At 36.3% G+C, this 23,668-nt stretch overlaps 1 protein-coding gene across 3 annotated transcripts in view; it reads left to right on the top strand.

Moving 5' to 3' along the window:
- The first annotated feature begins 10,608 nt into the window (after nt 1-10,608).
- The window catches only part of egln2 (egl-9 family hypoxia-inducible factor 2), a 51,626-nt gene continuing 38,566 nt past the window's right edge, over nt 10,609-23,668 (top strand). For all 3 annotated transcript variants that reach the window (XR_012390609.1, XR_012390610.1, XM_682924.10), the window contains exons 1-2: nt 10,609-10,756; nt 11,456-12,692. Coding sequence is in view for 1 of the 3 variants with exons in the window: in XM_682924.10 (XP_688016.5) it covers nt 11,676-12,692 (1,017 nt within the window). In the remaining 2 variants the exon portion in view is untranslated. The remainder of the gene's footprint in view (nt 10,757-11,455; nt 12,693-23,668) is intronic.

Raw genomic sequence — 23,668 nt, forward strand, 5'->3', positions numbered from 1 at the left:
ACCTTCAACACTGAGTTCAAAACGACTCTTTTCAAATGAGTAGAATAAACTTTCAGTAAATTTTGAGTTAACTACATTCATTTCATTTGATAAAGTTAACTATTGGGTTTTACAGTGTAGGTGTAGACGTTAATAACTGATATACAGCGCCATCTTGCCAACAACATAGTTTTGGAATATCTCCATAACTTCAAGTTACACCTCTAACATACTTTTAGTTACTAAGCCCCTAAGGCCACTTCATGTTACGACCCTGTTTTGCAGTCTGCAGACAGACCCTACTCATTGTGCAATCTGACGCAAGACACAGCTCGGTGGTGCCTCACCTCCCTTCCTACGCTGTATTTGAGCAGGATATATGCAAAATACAGTGATTTTTATCACAAAAATGATTGAAATCATTTGAATCATATTGCATTTATAGCACAGATCAGTGGACAAATATTTAATCACAAAATTATCAGACTTTTGGTTCCCCAAATGTGACAACAAAATAAAATAATTCATAATACAATTATTTTTTGTACAATAATAATAATAATAATATTACTGCAATAATGTTAACTGTGAAATATTTAGTTGCTATACGTTTTGTTACATTTTAGTACACACTCTTTTTCACATCTAGTTTTAGTGTCACTTTTTAAAATGTAACTTTAGTGTGTATTTTAATCCATATTTATTCAAAATATCTAAATATTATATGTTTAAAGTTACATTTATTTAACTTTTCATTTTAACATTTAATTTAACCTGTTTAAAGTTAAATATATTTATTTAATCTGATTTAATCCTATTTCGTTATCAATTATTGTTTAATTGTTAGATTGATTTCACATTTTTTTAACTAATATATGTACTATTGTGTGTGTTTATTCACCTCAATAAAAATAATATTAGTTGATGGATTATTTATTTATTTATCCTATTTGCTTTGTTCAAATATTTACATGGGCCCCCTAACGTTACCCCCTAATTAATAGTTTAGCATTACTGAAAAACGTAACAAAATGTGAAATCTTTCCTTTCAAGCAGTTTCATGCTAAAAGACCGATGGAAAACATACAAACATATTAAGCTGGAGTAGTGTACGTGCATCTGGCGTCCTTCAGCATGGCAGTTTCCGAGGAACTCCTCACCAAGAGAGCGATGACCTTAGCTTTGGTTTCTGTGTTATCCTGCTATAAAAACAGCATGAAGATAAGGGTCAGACAGCAGACACACATCTGTACACTATTAATAACACTAATGTCCTTGTGCTCACATCTGTTTGCTTTATGTCTGGATTTGCCCGAGCAAATTTTTGCATAGTTCATAAAATCATAACCAACAACAGTTGTTCAAGATTCCGGTTTACTGTATTGAATCTCTGAAAATGGCCTTATGTTGTATATTTTTCACACCTGATCATTGCTGAAGGGCAGAGGAAGTGTTTTAGATTTTTCGATATACTGTGTGATTTCTTATAAAAGTTATTTCTATTATGGGAGTTTTTATTACACAATTTTGACTTTATTCATGAAATATGACTCACAATTCTGACTTTTATCTTTATTTTATCTCTGACTTGTTTTAGAATATAATTTACAATTCAACAACTATTTTACATCTTATAATTCTTTTATTTTTACTTTTATTTTAGAAATACATAGTTTAGATATAATACATAGTTTAACATAGTTTATTTACAATTATTCAGCTTTTTTATTTCTGATTTTATATCTTAGTTTTGGGATTCTGATTTTATATCTCACAATTCTGACTTTTATTTTAGAACTCTGAGTTAACCTCATACCTGTCAACCCTCCTTTTCCTGGGATTCTCCCGTATTTTACCATTCTATCTCGCTATCATCTAAAGATGTCGATCTTGGTGGGTTTTTTTTCAAACACAACTAATTTTGTCCTAAATGAGCATAAAAATTAATAAAGCGATTGAATGCTTTCATTATAATGTTAGATGTGTGCATTTTTAAAGTGACACCTTTGTTATTTAATGTAATCAATTGAAAAATCTAAATAAGTGAAAGATTTATTCGTTGCTCTTTAATCAGAATGTGTAAGTTTTACAGTGAAGAAAAGATTAATGAGATTTGATAACTTGATTCCATTTCTTTGTAGTAGCTATTCATTTCAATAAGCTAAACTGTTTGCTAATTAATTTGCTGCTAATGTAGACTAATTTTTTATTTATTTTGTAAATGAAAATAATAAAACATATTACTGGTTGTTTATTTACAAGGAAATCCAGATGAACGTAATTAGTAATTTGGGAATTTTGGGGGGGATTTTATGGTGGGAATATCTTTTATTTTCACATCCCAATGTTGACAGGTATGGTTTATTTACAGTTCTTTTTTTCCTTATATTAATGAATTTTCATTCATTTATTTTCTTGTCGGCTTAGTCCCCTTACCAATCCGGGGTCGCCACAGTGGAATGAACCGCCAACTTATCCAGCAAGGTTTTACGCAGCAGATCCCCTTCCATCTGCAACTACGGACAATTTAGCCTACCCAATTCAACTGTACCGAATGTCTTTGGACTGTGGGGGAAACCGGAGCAACCGGAGGAAACCCACACGAAGGCAGGGAGAACATGCAAACTCCACACAGAAACGCCAACTGAGCCGAGGTTCAAACCAGCGACCCAGCGACCTTCTTGCTGTGATGCGACAGGTCTACCTACTGCGTCACTTTTTGTCTTGTATTTTAGAACTTTGAGTTTATTTACAATTCTACACGATTTTTTTTTCTGTTTTCTTTTTTTAAAAATTTGAAAATAGAATTCTGACTTTATATCTGACAATTCTCACAATTCTGACTTTTATTTTAGAATTCCGAGTTTATTTGCTATGGCCTGTATGCTCAGCTAGTGTTTATCAGCCAATAAAAAACTTCTCGTGAAAGCTTAATATGGCTATTTTTAATTTCGTGAAATGAAAGTGGAATGCAATTACAATACATGCAGTTAAATAGACTTAAGCATTCATCTATAGTTGTTCAAGCGTAAACGAGATGAAAGATGTGTAACTGCTCGCGCTGCCATCAGAATAAATTTCCATATTTTAAAGGCATGGCAGGGGAAATGGAATTTAATCCAGTGCTTCTTGTCTGGTCTGAGACCCACTACATATTGTATATCTATCAGGCAGTGAAGATGACTGATTTTTTATTTATTTTATTTTTTTAAGAAATCAGACTTAAACGTGGAAATTTTAATATGATAAGATAGTTTACCAAAAGCAATGAGTTTGGATGGCTGTGTGCATATACCCAATTCTACAACAGTTTGTTTATATTATTATTATTTAAAATTATGAAATTTAGTTGTTATATCTCACACTACTAACTTTTGTTTTGGCATTAAGATTTTTTATTTAACAATTCTGAATTATTAGAAATTTTTCCGACTTCTCACTGTTCTAACCTAATATCTCATAAATATCTGATTTTACAAGTTGAGACCTTAAGTTCAAATTCAAAAGTTCACACTTAGCTCATGATTTATAAACGGCTTGTTCGGCACGCTGTCCCAGGAGAGAGCCCTGAGCTCAAGGGATTCTCGGGCTCCCTTTCGCTGGGCGAGGGGAGATTGAGCTCAGGTTGATCTCAAAACTCCCCCGCTGCTGAGGCTAAGGTGAACTTCCTGAGAGTAACACAGTTAGGAAAAGAGACAAGCTTATTTTGTCTATAATATAGAGCATATTTGCATGGTGGGAAGCAACCGGGGAACCCAAGGGAAACCCACGCGAACACAAGGAGACCATGCAAACTCTCCTCAGAAATACCAAATGGCCCAGCAAGGAAGATAGTTATAGAAAGAAAATGAGGATATATATAGTGAATTGGGATCCTTTGATTGGAGGATTATGATGTACATGTGGGCCAGCTGGGTCAATCATGAGCGTGTGCTCCTCTCAAAATTAATTAAACTTCCCTTACTAGATGTTATCTTGTCATTGATTCATTTTCCTTCAGCTCAATCTCCATTTCAGAGGTCACCACAGAGGAATGAACTGCCAACTATTTCAGCATATGTTTCACGCAGCGGATGCTCTTCAAGCTGCAACCCAGTATTGAGTGACACACTCATTCACACACAATACACCAGGGCTGCTCAACCCTGTTCCCGGAGATCGACCTTCTTGCAAATTTCAGCTCCAACCCTGATCAAACACGCCTGAACCTATAGGACCTGAACAGCAAATGATAATTACAGGCAGGTGTGTTTGATACCGGTTGCAACTGAAATCTGCAGGAAGGTCGATCTTCAGGAACAGGGTTGAGCACCCCTGGACTACACTATGACAGTTTAGCTTACCCAATTCACCTTTACGCATGTCTTTGGACTGTGGGGAAAAGTGGAGCACCCGGAGGAAACACACACAAACGAAGATGCAAACTCCACACAGAAATGCCAACTGGCCCAGCCGGGACTCAAACCAGCGACCTTCTTCCTATCAGGCGACAGTGCAAACCCCTGAGCCATCGTATCACCTTCAATTGTCATATATAATTCTGAATATAAAAAGTACTAATTTAAAGTTGTGCAGTTTTGTCTCAAATTTTTGGAAATTTGGTTCAGGCTTGTTTTTACACTTGAATTATTAGAATCACACTTCAGCTCTGTAGTGTCTATGGATTGTAATGATGTGTTTATACTTGCAGCCACCGCTCTGCTCATGCTGTGCTTTGCCGTTACTAATATAACCAATAACTTAGCAAGGTTTAATCATTAAAGAGGATGCTCTTGGAGTTGTCATATTTCAAGAACTATTAAGTGATGACCTGCATTGTATTACCAGGAAAGTCAATGACTCATTGCTGGATTACATTACCATCGGGCCTATTGGTGTATGCAGCAGAATGAGTCATTTAGTCCACTGTGCGTGTGTGTGGGTGGGTGTATGTGTGTGTACTTGTATTCCTTACATAGTGGGAACCAAATGTCGCCACAAATATAGCAATACCAGTACATTCTAAATATGTGGGGACTTTTTTGGTCCCCATAAAGAAAATGATTCACAATAGAGTCAAATGAAGTCAAGTGCAGTACTTGGGTTAAAAGTTGAGTCGACAAAAAAAAGAAAGAAAAGAAAATAATAAAAAAGCTGTTCAGCAATTTGTCTTTCAGTTTTAAGCTGAGTCAACTTTTTTTTTTTTTTACAGTTTATGGGAAGTTCATGAAAAGATAGCTGTACAAGTGTACAAGTGTGTGTGAGAGAGTGTGTGTGTCTGAGTGAGTGAGAGTTGAAATGGGAGTTGTTTGGAGTCCTGATGTTTTGTGTTTACACCTGGTTTCATGACATGGTGTTAAATGAAGGTCAACTGGATCAAGAGTAGACAAGAGTGATTCTCATTTTTGCTTGGTGTTTTAATGCAACTCTTTTGTCTGCTTTTGACCAGTTTCCTGATTTATGTGTGATAATGGCTGTTTCTCAATTCCAAGAACACAGAGAACGGACTTGCGTTCTTGTGGAGAGCGGTCTTGCCAGGTGTCCTCGGAAGAACGAACTCAGGAGACCGCGAGGGCAGAGCATGCGTCCTTTGAGAAATGGGATGCTGCGTTCTTCCTCATGGTCACGTGACCTTCACGCGTTTTAAATAGTAAATTATTTAAACATTACAGCCTTCATACAACGACTTATTGTTTCCCCCCTCTTCAAAATATATACTTTGCATAAAAACATTATAAATATACTCTGCACAATATAAATAAAACAGATTTTAATACGAATTTTAGCAAACAAACACCCTTAATGTGTTTATTCCTTTTTTAAGATGTCCATGGTAATGTTTACTTTCACCGTTTCGTTTAGGGAAACTCCTGAGGTAAATAAGTGATATCTCTGACCTTTAACAATAAATCTAGATAAAATGCTGCGCTTCCCACCTCCAGTCGCAATGACTTCTGGGACTTCCAGAGCTTGTTCGGTGCTCAAGTCTGCATCAGTGCGTCCTCGATATCAAGAACACATCCGGGAAGTTTCACGCGTCCTCAGTACTTGCAGTCTTGAGTATTGGAACTGAACTTAGGCAGCTGATGATGATGTTTCACGAGAACACGAGGACGCAAGACCGCTGAAGAACGCATATTGAGAAACAGCCAAAGTCTGTTTCTGATCTTTAATAATGCAAGACAAGCACAATAATTTAGCAAAAAACGCACAACATGACTTCTTAAGAATGAAGGCACGAATATCATTTATCATCCATGGGATGTTTAGCTCCTGAAAGTTGGGGAAAAGGTTCTGTTTCCTCATTTATGCATGCTTTTGCATGCATGATGTCCTTCAGTGTCTTTTCTTGTTGAACAGTTTGAAAAGGTGACTTTATTGACATTTTTAATAGTTTTAAGTGAATTATTTTTAGTGTTAGTGTTTTAAATTACACTACAAAAACATGGTAATAAACTGCCAGTACTTTTTCTGTTATTATAAGGATTTTTATACATACATATATAATTATTATTATTATTAAGTAAAATGGCAATAAAATTTACTTTATTAACCTTCAGAGATGAATTTTCAACATCAAAGGTCGGCAGAGCAGAGATCAGACCCCTGATGAATAAAGAGACTAAGCCAAAGAAAATTAAATGAATGAATAAGTTAAATGCTTTTCACACTAATTAAAAATACATATTTTAAAGGGGTGGTCCAGAATGTATTTTTTAGGCTTGGTTGTGTTTATTAGATGCAAAGCAATGTGTGCTCATGTTTCACTTGAAGGAAATCACGTTATTTTTTCATATCACTTTGATTATAAACAGATACTCAGCAACATGAAAACGACTGAAATATTTCCTAGTTCCTCTGAAAGGCTCACCCTCAAGTGACTCTGATTGGTCATCGTCATAATGTGCTGTGATTTGCGGATCGGCTCCACGTCACGGCCATACAAGCACGTGCTTTTCTTCTGTGTAAATAGTCAGTAAACCTCCTGCCTGCTCTCTAAAATAAAAACTGTTAAGTGTCTGTTTATAGCAGTTTGACTGATAGATATTTCTGATAGAATTTGTAGCTAAATTATTTGCGGTGCAAAACATCATTTCCCATCGTTGCTACAGCATACCGTCAACGCTAGACACTGTACATGTCATGATCGATTTTAACAAACAAAAACACTTACAGGTTGTAGTTCTCAGCTTCTGCTTTGAGGAGATTTTTACCGTATCCAGCTCTGAACTGGAAGAGATTCTGGGGCTGTTTTGTCAAATTATGCTATGTATTTTATAATTCTCTGCAACATAATTAATATTGAACTGTAAGCACTGTCTTTGTGTCGTGTCCTTTGGACGCCCAAATACAGAAACAGACAAAGCTCTGAAACAGCAGCGTTTGGTAGCATTTTAACTCTCTGCTGTAACGTTACAGCACCTCTGGCCACGGCCCTTTGGTGCACCGTGTGTGTGCAGTAAAAGTACCTTTGTGATCTCACAGGGGCCGAAAGTATTTTTTGTAGTCCCCAAAATTCATTCATTGCAGCTAACTCTGTAAAAACCAAGGTCTCCCTTTGCATTGAACTTTAAGCTTTTTTTATTCAGAGATGTTGTTGATGTTCACACAGCTATATTACAAATCAACTAAAGTTTAAAATATGATATTGTAGTGGACCACCCCTTTAAGATATCTTCAGTAAAAGGTTCTTTGTACAACCCACAATGGTTATATCATCACTCTGAAAGCACCCCAAGGAAGCTAGTGGTTAAATGTGTGGTTTAAAGCAGCAGCATCATTTGTCACAGAATCTTTCAGAAATCATTTTGATGACCTCCTGCTAAAGAAACATAATAATAATGATAATAATAATAATAATACAGTTTTTCTTGTTTGCTTTGACCTGGTTAAGGAAACAAGGTTCCACTTCATTTTCATTATCACTATCCCAGCAGAGCAGAAGACAGGTCTTGCAAATGTGTAAACCCTTTCTTATTGGGTTGACGGATTTTCCCCACCATTTTTTCTCAAAACAGTTAACATGGATGTCATTTAAGCAGTCCAAACTCCATTGTTTTAGTTACACTCTAAAAAAAGTTATTTATTTAACCCAATGGTTTAGGTAAAAATATTTAGTGCTTTGTTGGGCTATTTTTTAATTTTTAATGGGTTATTTATAAATAACTCAACCAGTTGGGTTAAAATGGGTAAAATTTCAACAGTCAACTGATTTAACTGGCACAAAACCGCTGTATTAATATGTATGCCTAATGTTTTTTTTTTTTTTTTGTTTTTTTTTGCGTTATAACGTTCATTTAAGCTTTAACACAATAATGTTATTGTTTTTATCAAATTAGCTGTCCGTGTCGTGTTTTTTTCTATCCGTTTCATTAGCACTCTTTATTATTGATGATACACTCTAAAAAATGTAGTTATTTATTTAACCTAATGGTAGAGTTAAACATATTTGGTGCTTTGTTGGGTTATTTTTAACCTTTATTAGTTTATTTATCAATAACTCAACCAGTTGACTTAAATATTTGGTGTGTTGTTGTTTTTTTAACCTTTATTTGGTTATTTATTTAATAACTCAACAATTTTTATTTCAACAGTCAACTGATTTAACCGACCTAAAACAGCTGTTTTAATATGTGTGAGTAATGTTGTTTTTTATAAAGTTTAAAGTTTATAAAGCGTTATAAAGTTTATTTAAGCTATAACACAATAATTTGTTTTATTTTTTTATTAAATTACCTCTCCGTGTCGAGTTTTTTAAATCCATTTCACCATCCAGGATCATCTTTTAGAAGCGTTTAGATGTGATTAAAATGTATTGTACACTGTGGACACTGAGTGAAGCTTGCTGCAGCTGCTGGACAGCCTCTACAGCACACAGAGCTCCATATTCTGCTCCATTAAACAGAGGACTTTCTACTTGCACAGTTTACAACTGTCTACTTTGTTCGTTCTGTTTCTTCATTGTTTGTTATTCTTAATTTATTTTAACAAAAAGTTTCTGGAACTAAAATGTAATGGAAATAAAGCATTTTCAATATTTTTTGAAAACTGTGTATTATTTATTTACACAGCCATAATTATAAAATGAATAGCAGTAGCAATAGTAATAACAAAATGCAAATTAATAACACTTAATCAAAATAACCCAACGCATTGGATTAAATTTATATAGCCCAATGAATTGGGTTGAAATAACTCATAGTTGGGAATATGCTGTCATAATAGTTGGGTTGTATGTTGGAGTATTTTTAACCCAGCTATTTTAACAGATTACAAACGCACGCTTTGTGACCGATCTATATTAAATGGATATGAATCGCTATTAAATGAATCGTTGTCTTCAAGAAACGACTAAAAACTCAACTATTAAGTCTCCACTTCCCTTCCTAATCTGCAATTGCCTCTCTGGTTCTACCGCTAACTGTATTACAAAAAATAAATAAATAAAAAATTACTAATGTTTTGCTTCTTACACTTTACATACCTGAAACTTGCCTACAGCACTTTTTCATTGTTGCTCTTATAGGTGTGTAAATTGCTTTCTTGTCCTTATTTGTAAGTCACTTTGGATAAAAGCGTCTGCTAAATGACTAAATGTAAATGGATAACAACGCTGTGTCTGGAACTTATAGTGGAAACAAATCATTTCAACATTTTTGAAAACTTTATGTTATTTATTTACACAGCCATAATTATAAAATGAATAGTAATACTAATAATAGTAGCATTAGTAATAAAAGAATGGAAAAAAATAACATTTAATTAAAATGACCCAATGAATTGGGTTACATTTTATAACCCAATGCATTAGGTTAACAAAACCCATAGTTGGGAAGGTGCTATAATAACCTATAGTTGGGTTATATGTTGGGGGTATTTTTAACTCAACTATTTTAACTGAGTGGCTAAGAAATAGCTATTAACTTTTTTTTTTTTTTTGTGGAACAGTGAAAATTTTGGCAGGGCAAGTAAATCGAAAAAATCCTTAGCATTGAACCATCCGTCCATCCATCCATCCATCCATCCATCCATCCATCCATCCATCCATCCATCCATCCATCCATCCATCCATCTATCTATCTATCTATCTATCTATCTATCTATCTATCTATCTATCTATCTATCTATCTATCTGGATTTACTATTTTTCAGGGTTAGTGGTTGCAACCATTCATATGGGCTGAATTTAAACAAAGTTGAACATTCCTAAATTGAATTTGTTGTTCAATTCAGCCATTATGAATTGTTTGCTACCACTTACCTTAAAATATTTATAAATCCAATAAATATATATTTTTTTTCAGTGTATCTATCTAGACATACATATGCATATGTTTAGCGTGTTAAATTCTCTCAGGAGCCAGTGTTTTTATTGTGGCTCTGGTGGTCACGTGACGTGAATGTGCGCACGTGTAAGTGACAGAGCCGCTCATGGAGAGAGAGGAGGAGAGGGAGGGGCGCGCCATCGCACACGGAAGCGGCTTTACCGAACCTACTATGGGGACGAATGGGCTCTTAAATATTACTCAGGCTACTTGATTGGACGCTTTAGGAGCCTCGTAATTCAATATTTATGAGCTCAGCCTCGGCCATAGTAGGATGAGTAGTTCTGTCACCCGCACGCTGTTTTATCAGATCCGAAGCATACTTACTCTTTGTTCACCAAGGGATGTAAGCACGCAAATTACAGTGTTGTCTGTCTCTGGAAACGTAGTTTTATATCATTTTTTATATGTGACGTGTTAGATGTGGAACACAGGAATAAAGGATAATCGCGGCTGATCCTTTAAACATATTGGTAAGTAACCAGTAGCTGGTCTGAACTACGATTTTTGTTTTCTTTTCTGTCTTTGTGCTGAATGTTTTGCTTTAACTTTATAAGCACACAGTTAATATAAATTTATTGGTTTACCATGATGAATGATAGGCCTGTTAGGGAATAAGCCAACGTATTTAACGCAATATGTTTAACGAACTCAATAATTTTACAGGTATAATGTTTTATTGAACTTAATTTTTTATTGTGCATTACTTTAAATATAGGCTAATATTTGTCATGACGTGTTTTGTCAATCATTTATGCAGCATAGGCTGCCAACGGAAAGATGAAAAATGTTTGAGACGTGTTTTAAAATAGATTTAATCAAATGTTTAACTAAATATTGCATCCTATAGGTTTCTAGAATTTTTATTATATCTATATTATACAGGCTTAGATTTTATGTCATTGTTAAATAATTGCATGAATATTTACTATCAATAAATTAATTATTTTTTATAATTATAGCCTACTTGTCATTTGTAATATAATATAGGCCTAGCCTATATCTGATCGCTGTACTGTACGGAAGTTTTCAGTTTTGAAAGTGTATTGTAGGCTAAGTTATTACATTTGTATTTTTTTACATATGACATATAGTGCTATAATCTTAGTTGCTGCTAACGTGTATTTAAATGTTTAAAAAGTCGTTTAACCAGTGTTCCTCTCTGCCTTTAGACGCTCATAAACCCGTGTCCTGGAAATAAACAGCCACGTATAATAGTTATTAGTTAATTGAGTATTAACCGACTAATAAGCTGAGGAGAAGGGCCGCATATGCTGTGAAAGTTTACCGTGGTGATAACAGCGCCGCCAGGCAGGCATGAGCAGAGCCGAATCTGCAGAAAATGAGGATCGGACGTGAGCTACGTGCGCATCCAGGGGTAGACGACATGACATGGAGAGACTGGGAAATACGGACCTTATAAATGCACACGGACGCGAGAGTATCAGTTCAACGCCAGACAGAGTCTCAAATACAATGGGTCTGAACGCGACCACAGCGGGGGAGCTGCTGGCAGGACACATGTCCAGATCTGGATCTGGGATCACGCTCCTGAAGGACTCAAAAAGCGGCTTGTCTTTGTGTAATGGTGGAGGAGTGCTGTCGCCTTCACCTAAAGCCGACAGAAGTTACGATGAAGCACAGAGCAAGCGTTTACATCTAAATGGACTGGTAGAGACTCCCAATGGGGCCCTCACCAGTCATGGGGACAACAGGCCTATGAAGAGACCGATCGGGGAGCTGCGATTTAGACAAATCCAACACCAGAGGAGAAAAGACGAGGAAAACAGAGACTTCGGGACAAATGGTTGTTCTGCAAACGGGTCTGGATGTGGATGCTCCTCTGAAACGGACCCCATACATGAATGCAAAAGGAGAAAGGTTGAAATAGACTCCAAAACAGACTCTAGTAAAAGCATGCGGACTGTTCCGCCTCTTGCAGCCAATCACCAACACAAAAACTGCTCGGCGTCACACCCTAACGGGGTTTATCACAATGGCCACAAAGTTGCATTGAACCATGTGGCCCCTGGACAGGCCGAAGTGCGAACCGCACCACCTCTGGTGGCTACCTGCTCTCCAGAACACATGGCCCAGCAATACATAGTTCCCTGTATGAAGTTTTACGGCATTTGCGTCAAAGATACTTTCCTGGGGGAACGCCTGGGCAGTAGAGTTGTAGAGGAAGTGCAGACTCTCAATCGCAGTGGGAAGTTCAGAGGAGGCCAGTTGGTCATCCAGAAGAACATCCCATCTAAGAACATTCGCGGGGACCAGATAGCCTGGGTCGAAGGCAATGAGCCGGGCTGCGAGAACATTGGGACCCTCATGGCTCACATTGATGAGGCCATCATGCGCAGTGCTGCCAACGGACAGCTGGGGGATTGTGTCATCAATGGGCGCACACAGGTGAGTGAGAGGCGATGTATACTGTATGTGCTGGCACATTTTAAAATGAACATGGATTATTTACATGGATTGAATATGGGTTATTTGCGGTTATTTTTTATTTACTCATCCTCAAGGCAGTTCAAAACTGTGTGGCTGCTATGTGGAGCATGAAGATATTTAGATAAACAGTGGAAGTCAGTGGTGATTACAAATGTTGTTCAAAATGTCTTCTACATATAGACTATTTTGAGGGATGTAAACAAAAACAATGGTCGCATTGTGTTTCCTGTTGTACATTTTTAATTTCTATAGCTTCTGAGAATGCAAAAAGAGCCACATATTGATAAATAATGTTATAACAGCTATTTTGACATGAAATTATGATTGAATAGCCTCTTGTTACAGTTATGAAATAGTTTGATAACAAACAGGACATGTTCATGGGCCAGTGACATGACCACATGACATGAAAGGTTCTTTATCACTTTCTGTATACTGTGGGGAAAAGAAATCTTGTTTAGACCAGGTAGGGATTGTATAAGCACAAGTCTTTTATCTACAAAATAAGACTGAAATTTCTCAGCCTTTATTTTTCATGAAAATAAAAAAAAAAATAATTGGGTTAATTGTCATAGGGAATGACAGGCTATCAATTATATATACATTTGAAGTCACAATTATTAGCCCCCTTTTGATTTCATTTTTTTATATATATATATATATTTCCCAAATGATTTTTAACAGAGCAAGGAAATTTTCACAGTATGTCTGATAATATTTTTTTCTTCTGGAAAAAGTCTTATTTGTTTTACTTCGGCTAGAATAAAAACAGTTATTAATTTTTAAAAGAACATTTTTGGGACAAAATTATTAGGCCCTTTAAGCAAATTTTTTTTTTCCGATAGTCTACAGAACAAACCATCGTTTTACAATAACTTCCCTAATTACCCTAACCGCCTAGTTCACCTAATTAACCTAGTTAAGCCTTTAAATGTCACTTTAAGCTGCATAGAAGTGTCTTGAAACATATCAAGTAAAATATTATTTACTGTCATCATGGCAAAGATAAAATAAATCAGTTATTAGAAATACATTTTTAAAACTATTATGCTCAGAAATTTGCTGAAACAATTTTCCCTCCATTAAACAGAAATTAGGGAAAAAAATAAACAGGGGTGCTAATAATTTAGTGTGGCTAATAATTCTGACTTTAACTGTATATACCCAAATTAATCTAATTCTTTCCTAATAAAGCTGTTTAAGTCATCGAGTGAAATTATTTACGTCTCAACATATATCGCAGAAATACAAAATATTGCAATATCAGATTTGTCCAATATCGCACAGCCCTAATTGAAAAGCAAATAAATAAACTGACATGAAGCACAAAAAACATCAAGCTGTTAATTAATTGATATTTTTTCCATCATCTGCAGCAAAATTAGATTTTATATAGCCCTACTTTATGTATATAGAGAAATGTGTTTAAATCTTAATGCAACTTCATCTTATTTGCATCTTATTTTCATCTTAGTTGCAATAGAGTAGTCGATAAAGAAAGAAAAAAAAATTCTAAATATAAACGTAATAAATACCATAAGCTGCAGTAAAGCTTTTATTTTGATCAAAAAGATTTCCAATCAAGCTTAAGTTTTTCATATACAATAGAATAATTGGTTCTTTACAGCACTGCCCAAAATCTTGGTACCATTTCATAACATGACATAATTACATGATATCAAGCCAACATCTACATAAAATAACACATTTCACATTCTCCCATATCTAATATGCTAAAACTATCAGTAGATGCTAACTTAACCCTTAATGGGGTATATGCCGAGCTAGTGTTTTTCCAATACTGATAAACTTCCGATGACCTGTTATTGTGAACTTTTTTTTCCATTTTATACTGTTCCATTTACAGCCTCAAGGTTTTAATGTCAATAAAATGCATTCGGTTAAATAAACTTTGGCATTCATTTAGTTGCTCAAGCGTAAAACGAGACAAATAGCCGTTTACTCGCACGCGCCCGTCAGAATCGGCAGGCTAGCGCAAAAGCTCCATTGAATATACTGGGGTAAAATAAATGCTTATATTATAAAGACATGGCAGGGAAAATGTAATTTAATGCAGTGCTTCTTGTACAATCTGAGCCTCACTTTATATCGGATATTAATCACCCACATAGCAAAATTTCTCTGGCCCAGCTCTGGCCCACACAATCAGGTTTTGCTTGGCCCACATGCCGCAGTGAATTACGGTACATGACTGGACCAAATCTGGCTTCCAGACAAGGGCCAAACACAGACCATATCTGGGCCAAGTCTCAGCCAAGTTAATAACTCATAACTGGGCCTGAACTGGGCCAGATAGGTTGGTGTGTCACGATTGCAATGAAATTGATAAACCCATGGAGTGATGCACTTTAGGCACACTATGGGCACGCTTTTTCTCAAAGTGACCTGATTGGTAGAATTTTTTTTCTTTACTCAAAAATGATTTTAGTGTATTTTAAATGTGGGTCAAAACTGGCCATACTCAAATGGCCCACTTATCAACTTTTTAAATCTGGGCCAAATACTACGTTTTTCATCTGGCCCAAATCTTGTGTGCCGCTTTAAAAACGGTGCCACCTCTGCCAAACACGGGCCATGTTTGGCCCACATGCTGTATGCCAGTGCCGGATGAATGCCTGCTGTGCCAGCTTTATGCCAAATCTGGGCCAGAATTCTTTGCTACTAGGGCAGCTAGTGGAGATCGCAGATTTGTAAAGAAAACAGCCCTTAAACATGCCAGTTTTTGCATTGGCATACAGTTCGCTGGAAGCGCTTAACACAGGTTACTGGCAAATTAAAAGTCCTATTAGCATGCTTCGGCATATACCCTATTAAAGGTCAGAACTGACACACATTTTCACAAGCGATGCAAAACTGCATTCAGGAACTTGTGGTTTGGATTGTGTTTGTTTTTTTTGTTTTTTTTGACTGTTCTTAACTACTATGCCAAGAAATGCAGTGTTATCAGATCCCGGATCAGTGTCTCCGTAGCTTTGAAGACTCCTCTGTCAATCTCTATCTCCAGCCCATATACAAACAACATTTTCTTACTGCCGCTAAGCTGCGGTGCTTGCGTGTCAGGTGTGTGCGTGTGCGTGCTTGTATATACAGTGTTCATTGTGTGCGTGAGACCATATCGGAGCTTATCAGACTTATTCACGAAAATCACCAAAAAACAGACTTGGGGTCTGAAAGTTATGCCTTAATTGTTTGTGTTGTTGAAATCTGCGAGTGGTTACTATGGCTTTCTGACGTCACTAGATAGTGTGAGGTTGAGCAACACAGACTTGTATGCATTAAGAGATTTGCGTCAATGCTGTAAGTGTGCTAAGTGTCTCTGTGACGCAGGTCTAGTTATTTGAGCTTGCCAGGTCTAGCCAGTGCCCAGCAGCATGTGGTCTTCATGCTGTGGCATTTTCCATGCGCAATTGTACAGTACTGCTCATTGAGTAATGAGGGTTCTGAATGTATTTTAAAGCCTTGCATGTCATTCAGACATAATCATTAATACAAATGTATGTCTTGTTTCTTGTCAGAGTAACAAATTGTTATTCAGGATAATTACTAATCTTGCATTTAGCCTAGCTTATTGAATCTCTATATCTGGGTTTTTTTCAGTTTTAGTCAGTTAGCAGTGAGCTGCTGTTAATTTACTCATCTCTAGGCCAGCGCTGTTTCTCAATACCAAGTACGCAAAGGTTGTACTTGCGTCCTTGGAAGTTCAGACTTGCCAAGTTCAGACTTGGATGAACGAACTGTAGAGTATGCGAGAACACAGGTCGCATGCTTCTTCAAATGGAACAGCAGTGTACTTTATAGACGTCACTTACCTCACCATCGATTCGCTGGTTTTAATTGTACATTACAATAAATTGATTTAATTATATAAAGCTTAGCCTTATAATTAATATTATATTAATATTATAAATTAATGTTTAATTTAAGAAAATGTAAATCACCATAAATGTGAAGTAAAATGTGTTCTTCTACACAGACTTGTGTCTTTGATGATCGGATTTAATAAACTACAATGGACATTATACAAGTATAAAGTAACAAAAGAAAATAAAGATAAGTAGGGCTGTGCGAATAATCGAAATAGAATCTCAATCGTGATTTGAACTGTTGCTATTAGCTAATAGCAAGAGGCTGCGATTTGAAATGTATATTCAGGGCTCGACAATAAGGACTGCCTGCTGGCCAGCATGCGAGAAACTTGGGACTGTATACAGAATGGTTACTGGCCCAATTGGGCCAGAGCTGCCTTGTCACTGAAGTTTAATTTGGCTGCGACTGTCTGCTAATTGCGTGCAAAAATTGGGTGCTTTCACGCCCAGACGGTTGTTTCTTTGAACAACTTTGAATCGGAACAGTACTTCGGTGATGGTGGATGTTGTTTCGCGAGAACAAAAGAACACAAGTACAGCATATGAGCAATTTCAGCGTTATGGATGTGACATTTGCAGTAAAAACTCAAAACATAAATTCACATAGAAAGTTAACGTCAACATTATATTGACACATCTTTTTATATTTTCCAAAACAACCAACCACAGAGTTGGGGGATCAGAAAAATATCAATCTGTAAACATTTTTTATATTTTAAATGTGGATAATAAACGTGTGTTATAGAGCTGCACAATTAATCGTTAAAAGATCGCGATCTCGATTCGACCCCCTAGACGATCTTAATCCAGCATTTCTACGATTCTGCCAATAATATTTTCAAGTTCAGGAGAGAAGAAAAGGCGGCTGCCTGAGTCTTTTCATTGTTACACACACGTTGTTCAGTGACATTGACACCTCCAAATGATGTTGAATTCTATTGTCTATTGAATTCACCTAAAAATGTCATTTTGTCTTAATATAATGATGTTTTCGCGGCCGGGAAATCACACATGAAGTGAGCTGCTGACCGTGAGCTGTTATCACAGAGAGGGCGCGCGCGCTCTACTTAATGATAGACGCGCGCGTCTACTTTAGTGAACAGAACCTGCATATGTTGCGAGTAACAGGTAATACAGTTGTAAATAATATTCAGTTTGTGGGACAGAGTGATCGTTAGGGAGCCGAACGAAGTATGAACAAGCACTTAGCAGTCAGAATGAAACCGAAAGTGCACTTCATTTAGCCTAAATGATCATATATAAGCATTTTCGAGTTATGATTACGACAAGCATTTGATATGTTTTTTCTTTCATAGCGAACCCACAGTTGTGCATGAAAATAAATGTTTACAGTGTCAGTATAACTACTCTAGCCTATATATTGTTGAATATAATCTGATAATGGCAAATGTCTGATTTTACCAGTGAATAAAATTGTCTAATATGACAGATTGCAAGCATATATCTCAAACATAATAATTCATCATCACAATTATTATAAGTAGAATAGAATTATTTATAGAAACCAGTAGACCTACACATTATATTATTATCGATGTTGTGCCATATGTTTGTTTTTACCATACCTTTATTTTACATCTAGAGAATCGTGAAAAATCGTGATCTTTATTTTAAGCAACAAAAAAAAAAAATCGTGATTCTCATTTTAGCCAGAATCGTGCAGCTCTAGCGTGTTATGGATGTGACAAAAAAAGTCTGCTAGTTTACAGTAAACAACATTGTAGAAATTCTGTCAATTGAACTGCACAACCCAAAAGAAACAATAGCCCCTTTCACACAGTGATACCGGTAAATATCTGGAAAATTTCCGGAATGACTTTACCGGTATATTCAAAAAAGCGCTGTTCACACAGACGAGGACGTTACGGAAATTTTCCGGAAAAGAGCATTCACACATCCATTCCAAAATACCGGTAAATTCTGACATCATTCACCACAAATGAGCTTTAAACGGCTGCGCTTGTATTTGTAAACATTTGACTAAATTACAAACTCTGTGGATGATGAATATTGTGAACAACTTTCTCAGGATCACTTTCGCATGTCGATATGTTCATAATATGTACGTGTGCTGGCGCTCACAGGCTGTTTCACAGGCACACGAACGTAAACAAACAACGGCTTATCATAAGCATCTCATCGATGATTATTTACACAGTTGGCATTAAGAAGAACATATAAACGTGACCTGACTATCTTCTAGCAGCTAAATGTGTCTGGCAAAATATTCAAAGGCTTTTATTCTCACAAACCACGCGGACGTAAATGCGTCTGACTGTTGTGATTGGCTTAAGCAGACGTTTCACGTCAGCACGTTCTAGACGTGCACGCGCTTATTACGGCAATCTTCCGTCTGCATTCACACAGCGCAGCATTCCGGCAAATTGCCGGTAATGTTACAACTTCTCTTTCCGGAAAATAGCCAGAACGAATTTACCGGTATTTTCAAAAAGGACCTGTTCACACATACAACCTTTCCGGAAAATTGCCGGCAATTTTCCAGAAAGGTCTGTATGTGTGAAAGGGGCTTATGATAATCAAACAAATCAGAGTTCTTTCACTATAAAACAAAAATGATCTATTTTTATTTTATTTGACATTTTTGCATTTATAAAGGAAAAGCTTTGTTATGGATGTGACACTTTTACATTATGTATGTGACAGCTGTGAAATTGCCATTTGTGATTTTGGTAAATTAAATATAATAGTTTGAAGCACTGACAGAGTCATTTATGAGTATTTTTAAATCACTGTAAAACTCCTGCTTACACAAAAAATGCAGAAATTATTTTGCTATTTTGGTGAAAACTTAATTTTTTTCATGGCAAGGATGACATCTGCATGGAATTGCTCATATTGAGAAACAGCCATGAGTAAAAGCAGTTGACTTTTTTTCTCAGTAGAACATTAAAGATTTGTTTGGTTGAAACTGATTCTTGGTGATTCATAAATTTCAAATACACTGGAAATTTAAGAGTTAAAAACAAATATAGAGATTAATTCCAGTGACTCCTGATGATACATTGAGGTCTTAAAGTGGTAGTTCAGCCAAATATGAATATTTTAATCATCATTCACTCAGAGCTGTTTGAGTTTCTTTCCTTGTGTATAAAATATTTTGAAGCATGCTAGAAACCATTGATTTCCATAGTGTTTGTTATTCATGCTGGTTTCTAGCTTTCTTCAAAATATCTTCCATTGTGTTTAGCAGACAAAACAACTAAAAAAAAAACTCCTAAAGATTTGGAACCACTTAGGGGTAAGTAATTAGTGAGTACATTTTTCAACTTTGAGTGAACTATCCATTTAAGGCCCTTTCATCCAAATGACACAATGACAGTCATATTTCAAAGTAATAGATCCCTATGGAGCTATTCACTCCAGCTGTAATCCATCGCAGCATGGCTAAACGGTTTTCCTTTTGACCAGTCTATTGATTGATTTTCTTGATTTAGTGAATATTTAATAATATATTAAAGTCGTAAGCATGATAGATATGTTGTGATTCTGGAGATGTACTAAACATTAGTTTATTGTTGCGTTGTAAATTGTGAAGGGCAAAAGTTGTTTCTACAATAGACATTCAAAACTGACATGTTTTTAGCTAAAACAAAGCAAAATGTGGGCTGTCAGTGAGAATCTAAAATAATCTAAATTATAATCAAATCGACAGGAATGAATGACACATGTTAAGTCTCTCTAATATGTCTATTTAATGAGTTTTAGACTTTTCTTAGGGTGCTTTCACACCTGTGAATCGATTCAGTTGTTCTGAAACAGAGATTACAACTGTGACATTGTTGCTCTTTGCTCTTGGAGCGGTTGGCTTTCACATTGCAAAGTTTCTAATCGGACCAAAAGAGCTAAAACAAGTCACGTGCGAGTAAACTCTTCTTACATTGGTCAGGATGTCAGGGTTTATTTTGCAGCGTCCCGCTAAGCTGTCAGGAGAGGTGGTGGTTTCATGGTGATTGACAGGGTGCGCGCACGCGATGTGTCAGAGGAGAGATGCGGTGGGGAGGGGTGAGAAGGGTGCGCGACGTAGCCTATTTGAGGACCGGGAGGGAGACGCGAGATTACCGGGAGATCATCACTCGTTTGCGGGCATCCGGAGACTCGCGAAACTTCCCGCCATGCTCATATTTCTCTCTTCATATAGCCGTAAGCCTATTACATATCCATAAAACACTGTGATATAACCGCGCTCAGATCGGATTGCTTTCTCACTGTAATCGAACCGCTCCAGGGTTCGTTTCAATCGAGCCGAGACCACCTCATTCAAGCGATCTCGGAGCGATTACTTTGGCGCGGGACAGAGCGCGATTGCCCTGTTCACTGAACCGCGCTAACTGGGCAAACGAGATACGTTCCGAAACAAAAGTGTAGGTGTGAAAGCACCCTGAGATTCTCAATGAGAGGCCAAGTTTAGCCTTGTTTTAGCCAAACTGTCTATGTTTTGATACTATAAATGCATATGTTTGGGTGTTTTTAACTCTCAAATTGCTAGTAACTATGCAAGCTCATTCCTGCCACTGAATAAAAAATAAAATAAAAAGGTGACTTTTTATCTCAAAATTAAACGATGCAAACTTGCAATTCTGCTTTGTGAGATGTAAACTCGAAAACAGAATTCTCTTTTTTTATTTAGATTTCTGACTTTTGTTTATATCACACAATTGTGACTTAACTTTTTTTTAGAATTCAGACCTTTTACCTCAGAATAGAGACTATTTCTCAGAATTATGACTTAATTTCTCAGAATTGAGAGATATAAACTTACAATTCTGAGAAATAAAGTCACTATTTCGAGTTGGAATGTCAGAATTGTGAGAAAGTCATGTATCATGCAATTGGGTAACGCAGTGGTGCAGTAGGTAGTGCTGTCGCCTCACAGCAAGAAGGTCGCTGGGTTGCTGGTTCGAGCCTCTGCGTTTTTGTGTGGGGTTTGCATGTTCTCCCTGCATTAGCGTGGGTTTCCACAGGGTGCTTCGGTTTCCCCCACACTCCAAAGACATGTGGTACAGGTGAATTGGGTAGGCTAAATTGCCCGAGGTGTATGAGTGTGTGTGTGAATGAGTGTGTGTGGATGGATGTTTCCCAGAGATGAAATGCGGCTGGAAGGGCATCCGCTGCGTAAATATGTGCTGGATAAGTTGGCGGTTCATTCCGCTGTGGCGACCCCGGATAAATAAACTGATTAAGCCAAAAATAAAATAATTGAATTAATGAATGAATCATGCAATTGTGAGATAAACAGTTGCTGTTTTATTATTTTAAATGGTCGAAACTGGGCTTATAGGAAGGAATACAATAGTTATAGATTTTGGTATCTGAGGAATAACCACGGTTTCAAGGTTCCCGATTATCATGCATTCATCAATTTCAAAACCCTACTAGTTTAGAAAATCACATGAAAACACATATATATTTTAAAGTGTTATTTATTGTTGCTCAGTAACCAATAAATACAGCACAAAATAATAAATAAAAAATAAACTATAGTCCATTTCTCTCTGGAACTAAAAAAAGTGTAAAATCATTTTTAGCTTTTAAACAAAAGTAATAATTTTACATTTCCCAGTGATGGGTTCCGGCTGGAAGGGCATCCGCTGTGTAAAAATGTGCTGGATAAGTTGGCGGTTCATTAAGCTGTGGCAACCCCGCATTAATGAAGGGACTAAGCCGACAAGAAAATGAATGAATGAATGAATGAATGAGTAATAATTTTACACTGAAAATAAATGACACAACATTTATTAGATAATTAAATGAATACATTTTTTTTTTGGAAATGTCTAAAGTAAGTCTAAACTACAAATTAGCAAGGTTTTTCATTTTTAAACAGAACAATTGTAGTCAAAGGCTGCTGAACTTTTTCATTGCTTCATTTAGCTTTTTTTTCTTCTTTTTTTTTTCTTTTGAGTAGAAATGTGTATATTGTATACAACGCATGAAGCTGATTGGTCAGTTTTCCTCACGTGATTTGCGGTGCGCTCGCTGCATTCTTTTAACTATGTGCGCCTGGAAAGTGCTCGCTCAAGCCACGCGCCTCTATTGGAAATAACAAACTTTTGTAAACGGCGTCAGCCATAGTTAATCCAGTGTGTGTGTGTGGGTATTAGCCTCTGTGTGCAAGCTCGTAACTTTTAACTGGTGTTTGAATAACTTTGTTTAGCTGCTGCAGTTTTGTTTCGTGCAGAAACGTAATGTTGAGAAGCCTTGATGATTAATTTACCGTGATGAATTAAATCCCGGTTAATAGTGAAATCGGTTAATCGTTGTATAGTTCATTTTGAAAATGTTTGCAAGCTGAGTTAGCAAGTCTTTTTAGTAGAGTCTTTTTAAGAGCAAAAAAAAAACGTTGCTATAAATATTGCTGGCCGGCAAGCAGGTAGCAACTTTTCTTACTGGAGTAATTGCAAGGCTTTTACCATGATATGTGGTATTATCAAGATATTAAAATAAGCTGAAAACCAGGGTTACTTTACCAGGTACATAAAATATTAAACGTTGCGTCATTATATGCAATTATTTCTAAATGAGTAAACCAATGTTTCAAGCTAATTCAAAAGTATTGTAAAGGGCAGTTTGCAATATGGCCTCGTTACTAGATGTTAATGCAAATGTTAATGGCAAAACACTCAATCTTTTGCTGCTTGTTCTGAAAAGTTAAAGCAACACAAATTTTGAGTTTTTTTTGAGGGGAATAACTTAACTATTTTATGTGCAAACCACTTAAATTTGTAAACTTAATCGATTTGTGTCAGGACAGCATCGAGAAATTATGGCAAGTCGTTTAACTCAGCAGCCATCTTTGAAACACCTCTCGGGCATTCAGCTTGAATGGGGAAATATTAAATTCTCCAATATTGCTTGACAAGCGTAACTTTCATATTAGGAATCACCAAAAACATTAAACTACAACTGTTTCTTTAGTTTAACTATTAAACATTCTAATCACACAAAATCTGTAGAAACTCACGTCTGGACCAAGCCCTACTCCTCTGGAGTTTCCTCAGTCTATAG

The sequence above is a fragment of the Danio rerio genome, chromosome 15 (genome assembly GCF_049306965.1).
Source record: "Danio rerio strain Tuebingen ecotype United States chromosome 15, GRCz12tu, whole genome shotgun sequence".
In the NCBI taxonomy this organism is placed as follows: domain Eukaryota; kingdom Metazoa; phylum Chordata; class Actinopteri; order Cypriniformes; family Danionidae; genus Danio; species Danio rerio.